Source organism: Etheostoma spectabile, chromosome 15 (genome assembly GCF_008692095.1).
Source record: "Etheostoma spectabile isolate EspeVRDwgs_2016 chromosome 15, UIUC_Espe_1.0, whole genome shotgun sequence".
Taxonomy (NCBI): domain Eukaryota; kingdom Metazoa; phylum Chordata; class Actinopteri; order Perciformes; family Percidae; genus Etheostoma; species Etheostoma spectabile.
The window spans coordinates 3,893,719-3,902,886 of NC_045747.1; the positions used below are offsets into that span (position 1 = coordinate 3,893,719).

At 39.9% G+C, this 9,168-nt stretch overlaps 1 protein-coding gene across 2 annotated transcripts in view; it reads right to left on the reverse strand.

Moving 5' to 3' along the window:
• The window catches only part of LOC116703070 (protein kinase C beta type), a 99,125-nt gene that overhangs the window by 5,048 nt on the left and 84,909 nt on the right, over positions 1-9,168 (reverse strand). Inside the window, exon 17 of one of the 2 annotated variants that reach the window (XM_032537659.1) lies at positions 6,328-9,149. The exons of the other annotated variant lie outside the window; for it this stretch is intronic. Coding sequence (XP_032393550.1) covers positions 8,973-9,149 — 177 coding nt within the window. The 3' untranslated portion in view covers positions 6,328-8,972. Of the gene's footprint in view, positions 1-6,327; positions 9,150-9,168 lie in introns of those variants that run through there. 2 annotated transcript variants of the gene reach the window in all.

The window sequence follows — 9,168 nt, forward strand, 5'->3', positions numbered from 1 at the left end:
GCCGGCCCAGATCCACCACCCGTTCTTGGGCATGACATTCACTAGAACGCCTCGTCTCAGGAGAGGCCTGGTACAACACTTAAATAGTGCTGTAATTTCCTTTCCAAATGATATATCAGAGATGGAGTTTTGTGAACTTTTTCAATCCACAGTCAGTACAAACTCCTACTGTATAGCCAAACATCATTTAAAGTAACATAACTTTATTTTTAAACTGTAGTGGAGATCCCAAAGTTTCCAAAGATAAAAGATTTGTCATTTTGGAGAGATGTGAATAACAAACAAAATGTATGGAATTGGGCAGCAATAAAAAACACAAAGTCTTGGGTTTTAATATTTCACTCAATGTAAACATAATATAGCTTTGATGAAGAGATGGAACAAGCGGATACATAATGTATGGTGTTGTCAGTCAGCGTGGAATAAGTTGATTCTTATTAGCTTAATCCCATTTAAGTGGAAAAGGGTGGACACTGCACGTTAAAAACACAAATGTTTTAATGGGTTTGATTAGATGTGAAGATGTGGGGAGCTATGCTGGAATTAATAGAGTAGAATGAAATAACAGTCTGGTCATACATTTCTTCTCATCATATTTATAATACTAGAGCCGCACTGCAATATTGAAATTATTTAGACATTACCCTAAGAAGCTGCATGTGAGAACGCAAATGTCCAAAAATCTGTTTGACCTTTACCTTGCCAGCACCCTGGTACAAGGTCGGTGTAATGATCGACTGACCCCATATGGGACTAAAGGAGGTCGTTGTGTGGAGAATTCAAAGCGAGCGAGTGAGCATGTCGATGACATTCCTAGGTGAGAAGAAGGGTGATTGACATGAGGACACCAACTGATAAGAAGATGACAAGATTCAGGAACTTCTGTAATTTAGGAGCAGATGTCGAAATCGTCAAACAATGTCAAGGAACGGCACGAGACGCGGCTGTTTATGACAGACTACACGACCCTGGTGTAATCCAGGTCATGTCCTGCACCCTGCACGGTCTCCGGGCGCCACCCTTCACCTAAAACAAACAAAGTATATTTCCAAAATGTGAGTACTGACACTGATCTGCTGTTGTGTGTTGCATGTGACGTGTGAAAGTCCAACTGGGACCAGAGTTCATATGATAAAACTGTTTTATGGAGCTAACATTTGCTTAATTAGCTACTTAGCTACAGCTGATGACGCCTGTCGGCGAAAGTTGTCATTTCAGCCCACGATATAGGCAATTGCTGGCTCAAAATGAGAAATCCTGGTGTTATTTACCTCTGTCTGAACTCAAAGAGCCATTATGACATTAACTAACATGGAGGCGGGACCATCACCATTTTTCTGATTGGTGTTGTTATCTATCAGTAAATCATAGTTTGAATTCAGCATAGTGGTCCCACATGTGCTTGCATTATCAAATCCTGAAGGAATATTCTTGGAAATGTTATTCATCTTTGTCAATACTCACTATTGCTGACTGATAAACTGTCAAAATCAATGTCACTCAACTTATTGCATTTAAGAGAGTTTATCTGACTGGAAACATAAACACAAGAGTCCCAAATCCTTGTTAATCCACTGTGTACACAGCTGAAGACCATGCATGCAGTTGACACACACACACACACACACACACACACACACACACACACACACACACACACACACACACACACACACACACACACACACACACACACACACACACACACACACACACACACAGCTGCCAGCCATGTAGGCCAGCTCATAATGTGTTCCATCTCAACATGCTTCAATTGCAGTTACTGCTCGGAGGCAGAGAGACACAGAGATATGGAGAGAAAAGGAGAGAGAAAAAGATGCAGCAAAGGACATGGAGTGAGATAAATATCAGTGGCCCTTGGTATAGATGTATAGATAGAAAACTTGGAATATACAGCAGCATCAGGGCATCAGAGCAAGCACAAAAATGTTTTTCAAGTCACTGTGTTCCAGTAGCAGTGGTTTTAATGGACCCCCCCCTCCCCCCGCAACCTCCCTCTCCCTCTCTCACCCCATCTCTTTTCAGTAACGAGAGGATTAGCGGGAGACGAGCCTATGTCAGCTGAGGAAGTGGGGATAGTGTGGGGGGGGGCACAGCGGAAAGGGGAGGTGAAGAGGAGAGGAGGGTGAATGAAAGGCGGTATCGAACGCTGACCTGTTTTGGGCTGATAAGCGCAGGCTGCTTTGTGTTGAAGCCACTGGCTTTAATTTGGGGGCTGCAACATTTGGAATTAATTATCACACACACTCCAGCACTGCTGCAGCTTACTGTGTACATGGCTATTACATCCACTCCAATACAAACTTTATTCAGCTTATGTGCTGGAAGTTACTGTTACACACAGGAGTTTGTATCGCTGTTGTGACAAATTTGCATAAAATACATCTGCACTACAACGTTAGTATACAATTAACAAAGAGGTATGTAGGGTAGGCCTTCTGTTAAGAACTGTATGGGCAACAAAGCAACAGGAAGCTGTTCTTTTTCAACATTAAAATGTAAAGAACAATGTATAAAACGTATAAGCTATAAGTTGAATTTGAAACAAGTAACCACGAAAATGCTTCACTGAATACATTTCATTCCACACCCAAAGTCGAGGTGAAAACTGGCTCTTCAGCCATTTGCTGAGAATTAATTATTTATCTATTATCTCACAATATCGATCCTGGATGTTCCTTTAGCTTGCCTTCTAATCAGCTGGCTAATTAGTTGAAGTGTTCTGTGAATAAAAGTTCATAAACCTGGTCACTTAACAAGAATAATTATCTGTCCAATAAAATGAAAATGAGACAAAAACTAACTTTATTAGTTTTCATATGTATATATATCTGAAAACGGACTTAACAGCTAGCTTAGCTCTGTCTCCAGAAGAAGTCACTGCGCCCGGCCAGAAACACGTCCACATAGCCTACCTCCACGTAAAGACACAAGTTTCCGTTTTTACATTTCCATTTGTGTACAGAGACCTTTGGACAGAGCCAGGCAAGCAGTTTTTTTCAATCTTTTGCTGCCTTGAAATGGAACTCACAAGCTTGGGGTTACGCCATGGGAAGTTGTGTACACACTATGCTTGGCTTTCGAGTGGTTAAGTTAAAGAACACCATTGCTAGGCAGCTAGGCTGTCGGTGTCTAGAAGCCATCGAGGCTAACAATTTAGCATGTCAGCTAGCAGGTAACATAATGCAGGAAATGCAAAGGCAGAATGACAGAGGAAAACGATAACGCTGTTGGGAACATCAACATTTTCCTCAAACATAACAATTACAAAGAAAAACTCCATGCGACTTAAATTACATCAAATCAATTAACCATCCACCAAAACTTCAAAAATTTCCACCTATGAGGTTGTGGATACAACAAAAGGAGGGCATTCATATGGAGTCTTCTCATGAACAAGGTAAACAATACAAATGGTGTAAGTTGTGGACAGTCACAGCCAAGTATCCTATTACTTCGGACAAACGCTAAAACAATATTAAAAACTCTGTAAACCAGATGTCACACTCTTATGGTCACATGCTTTGACAATCCGCCCATATGAAAAGAACTTAAAGGTCATGTTGACTAACTTCATTAAGGTTGAACCTCGCTGTCGCTGGCATAGTTTTTCTTTTTTCCCATCAGTGGGTTTTGAACCTCACTTGCTTTCACCAGTCCTGTGATCACAGTCAGAACCTTCCCAGTAGATATGGACCGTTAGTGTGCTGTACACGCTGTTTTCCATTGTGTCACGGCTGAGAAACACTGCATCTAGTTTGTGTCGTACTTGTAAACGTAACATTGAACTAGGGACAGTGAACGGTGTAAGATCCAGTAAGCCCTATTAAAAGAAAATGTGCAGCTAAGCCAAAGCTCAGTTGGTGGAGCGGGCGCCCATATGCAGTGGGGTTTGAAAGTTTGGGCACCCCAAGTAAAAATTTGTGTGCATAAAAGAAGCCAAGAAAAGATGGAACAATTTCCAAAAGGCATCAAATGACAGATTAGACATTCGTATAATATGTCACAAAAAGTTAGATTTTATGTACATCATTTACACTTTCAAAATAACAGAAAACAAAAAAATGGCGTCTGCAAAGGCTAATTACATTTCGAACAGAGGATATTGGCATCTGAAAACGCTTTGCTATCTTCTTATAGCCTTCTCCTGCTTTGTGAGCGTCAACTTTTTTTCTAGACAACTAATTAGAAGAAGTCATGGTGCTGATTGTCGGAGTAAGGTCAGATGAGTCTGGGCATTTAAAACCTTAAGATTGACCTCACCTGGTCTTTCCAGACGATGATTGAGAATAATCCATGACGCTGTCAGGTCTCAGCTTTCCAAACGGGGCGGTGCATGCTATAAACTCTGCAGGGTGCCCAAACCTTTGCGAACGCCATTTGTTTGTTTTCTGTTATTTTGAAAGCGTAAATGATGAAAATAAAATCTAACTTTTTGTGACATATTATACGAATGTCTAATCTGTCATTTGATGCCTTTCGGAGATTTTCCCATCTTTTCTTGGCTTCTTTATGCACATTAATACACATTTTTTTACCTGGGGTGCCCAAACTTTCGAGCCCCACTGTTTAGAGGGTTACTCCTTGACGCAGCGGGTCGGGGTTCGACTCCGATCTGCGGCCCTTTCCAGCATGTCTTCCCCCCTCTCTTCTCCCCTTTCATGTCTTCTGCTGTCCTATCAAAATAAAGGCTGAAAATGCACCAAAAATAATCAGAAAATGTGCAGCTAGTCAGAGCAGCAGCAGCCCGACTACAGTGGATTGCGATCAGCATTAGAGGCGGCGTGAAGCGGCTGAGTGGCTCAGCAGGGCTGTGTGTATGTAGGCCGTGTTCGGCATGTTTTTTCCTTTAAGTCATCAGACCTACGTTCCCCATCAGGAAAAATGCTCTTATGATAAGTGGCAGCCATGAAATATGCACAGCCTGTCGTAGCCGCCTGCCCTGCTTCACAGAGCTTCGTTTTGCTTCCTGGTCCCCTCCCTTTCTCCTTTGAATTGTTGAACTGCTTCCCTCTTCTTCTCTTTAACCCTCCATCACTCTAATCTCTTTCTCCTTTTCTTTACTCACCACAGTAACGTTTTTCAACCACATCAAAATGTACACAGTGAACATCATATGAACACAAAAACAACAGAAAACAACCCCTAACACATCTTTTAAATCCTTTATTTTAGATATGCCTGTTTTTCCTGGAAAATAATAATAATAATAATAATAATTTTGGCGCATGGAAAGCAGGAGAAGTATTTTCTTAGCACACACACACACAGCAGCTTGGATCACACTTTGGAAGCTATGTGGACACAGAAAACATAAATCACCCTAATATGTTAATTGTATTTGAATCCTAACTAATAAAAAGGTAAAACAAAAGCATTTTTCATGCAGAGATGATTTTGCTTCTCCTTCGGCAGGAAGGAATCATACGTAGAAACAAAACCACAAATCCTGGAGTAAGACTCTCGTCCTTTACAATACTGACCACATGGTGTAAATATCAACATTTGACACAGTTATAGAGGTTTATATATATATATATATATATATATATATATATATATATATATATATATATGTGTAATATATGTAATATACATATGTAATATATATATATATATATATATATATATATATATATATATATACTTATTTGTAGTTGCTATAATACACTGACCGTAATAAATATTGAAAATGGAGGTATGTCACAGATAATGGAACACAGATTTTGCTTTAGGTCATAAACACACTGTTGCATTTACATTCAATCTCATAGCGGACAGACAGGACCAACGTTTACCAGATTTTAGTTAACACTGTCCCTAAATCAGGGACTTTTCCGCCTCATCCATTAATCCAATCAAAATGTCAAAGTTACTCAATGCCATCAAAAATGATAATGCAAACATGCATTACAGGGGCCTGTGTGTGAAAATATTTTGATCAGTAATTAAGACAACTAAAAGAGAACTAAGCCAGTGCTTGGCTTTCATTGTCTGAATTCTTACAATATCAGCTAACCCTTCATGTGGCACGCTTACACAGAGCACCAGTCACCACGGTCCTGCAAAAATGATCTCTTTCAAATGTTTCAATTCTTCTTTAAATTGCAAATGACATTTTTCATTTTATGTTACGATATTCAAAACAGGACAAATTGGAGTCAAACTGTCTGTTTTTTCTACAAACTTAACTGTAGTTATCAGACAATTGTTTGTAAAGATCCATTGCCTTCTGCAATAAAGTTGCAGCAAATACTTTAGGAAAGCCTGAATTACAAATGTTTTGTTTTGAAAAAAATCATTATATTCTAATTCACTATCAATCACCATGAATATATTGCCACCCCCCTCAACTTCCAGTCACTTACTTACTTACATACTGCAGATATTCTAAGGTGTCAGTTACTATCGTCATGATAGTTTCCATTACTAGTCATGCTTGTGGAAACCGCAGTGACTCCCACACCGGTTAGCATGAAAGATAACTGTTCAACTGAAATACCCGTATGACATTGTGGCTTGATTCTTCTTCTGCTGCAGATACTGTATAACTTCATGCCACTACAACTGATAAACCTCACTGAACCTGAATGTGCCCACTTTGCAGGAAAAAACGGATGCGTCTCTGTGATAAAAGAGGAGTGTGACATGAGGAAGCACTTCAGCCACTTCCACACAATGTTAGCTGCACGGAAGTGTATAAGCTACTGCCATCTTTCTCTCTGGCCGGATAAATATTCCCACCAATAAGCTTCATAACCTCACAGCCTCTTGCGTGTGAATGAACTACAGTCCAAACGTGAGCCTTCCGAAGGTTGGTTTAGTACCAATGTTGCCTTCCTGTCAACAAGATTATTGCTAGCTAGAGGAAACAAGAGACAAAGCACACACATTTTCCTGCTTCAGAAGGCCTGTTGTCCCCAATTGCTACTGCGAACTAGGATAGGAATTTTTATTGCGCATGGAGATGGCTATTTGAAAGACCCCAATCACATTAAGTTGAGCCTCAAATCCTTTCCAACTTAGCCAAAAAAAACTAGATCAGAAAAGTAGAGCTGCATGAAAAGTTGGAATGCAGTTTGAAATTCAGCTAGTTGCCTTTTTTCTACCACAGAAACTTTCCCCAGGCTTGGGAACTTTAACATGTTTAGGTACTGAACCTGCATTTTGAAAGCAGGATTTGAGTTTCCAGGCCATAGAAAACATCTCTAGTACTTAGGTGGTGCCTTCCAGGAGATATTGAAGTGGACTTTGCAGTACTTAATGTCAATAATGATTCAAACACAAGATTTCATGACTTCATGTGAGCACTAGGTTTCTCTAGTATCACTAGTCTCGTGCTGACATTGAAACCTAATATTATTTGCAAATTGTTTCAATTTCAGTATCATGCATTCCTTCTTCTGTACTTCCATCCTTTCTCTTCTGTGACTTGTGGAGCCACTGGTTAGAAGTAAAGTGGATCATACCAATACTGCTTGATATGAGGGGGTGCAGACACTTACCATGCAGACAAATGTAAACACAAGGCCGAGCAAGGTGCTGGGAATGCAGGTATTGATACACATACAAAAATTCAAAAGCAAACGTGCATTTTCATTCACAGTACTCGTTCGCACACATATAAAACATACATGTGCACACACATTTGTTGAAACGCCTGTTATCTGGATCATGCTTTTGTAATACACTAACTAACTGCTAGTCTCTTTCATTGCTTATATACTAGATAACAGAAAATTAGGGTATAAGAAGTAGTATTATATATTTAACGGACTCAAAGCCTTTATAAGGACTACACTTACCAACAGCATTTTACCATCATGATCCCACGCTCAACAACAAATAAGACACATGGAAAATCTGATATTTGCGGCAAAGATCTTCCATTGCCTCAATGTGTAAAATAAGACACCAAATTTCTTTTTTAATAATACATGTTCTGAAAACCATAAAAAAAAGCCACACAACGGCAGCATAAGGTTGCAGGTTATAAGATGCTAAAATGCTGCTGGGAGACAAAGTCCAGGGCTATAATTGATATAGATACTCATGCACTAGTATGTGAAGCATTCCAGTTTTAGCTAAGATAAGGATAAACATACAGACATTACTAATATTACACATTGAATAAAAAGCCCACCAGAAGTACAGGCCAAACTCAGAATGCGCTGAAGTAGTCGAGGACTGACTAAGGGAAAAGTAAAATCACAATTTTCACCAGAAAAAGTAATAAAATGGAATCCTAAAGCTATGTTACATGTGAATTATGCTATTGTGTATTTGTGTGTGCCGGGGGAATCGTGACTCGGCTACTAATCTGTAGTTAGGTTGTAAATAAACTGCGTTTGTGACAATGCAGTTCTTATTTCTAAGAATCATTTTTGTTCCTCTATTTAAAGTTTGGATTTTAAGGGTCACCATTCATTTCTACTCCTCATTCTGAGGAGGTCTGGTCAATTAAACAAATGTTGTTCACACTGAGCAACAACATTGTGGTAAATCACACATCCAAGCAACTTCTCAAAAACAAAGCTTGGAGAAAGTCAATGACTCTAGTAACATTCTGACCATGTAGAAGCATGGAAAAATACAGAATTTGTTTCAAACTAAATATCCCCCCAGAGCAGCACTAGAATGCTACATGCATTCAGGCAATTGTATGTTGCACATGCACCCTCAGAAGAAGCCAACACATCATCCAGGTTGTATCAGCAGTGTGAACAACAAATGTGTGTATATGTGTTATTATTTATATGGCATTTCTATGTATCAGTTTAAGTCATGGCTTCTTGGTTCCTGTAACTGCACAAATCATTTCCAGGATATTTAAAAATGATATGTTAGCGTGTTTTTAATGTTCCGGGGGTTGATACTGGGAAAAATGATTATGTATATCTTTGTGTGTGTGTATGTGTGTGTGTGTTTGTGTGTCCGTGCATGGGCTGAAATCAAGCCTGCTCGAGGGCAGGGGTGGTAGGGGCAGTTCCTGGGAACTCAGGGTTGATAAAGGAGAATCCCTGGAACTCGTCCTGGTCCAGGTTCTGAATCACTTCGTCATCGGGAGGGGTCAGCACCGGCGGGTGGCGTGTGAAAAAGCGGTCAAAGTTCTCGGCTTCCCGTCCACACTGTTGAGGAGGGTGGGGG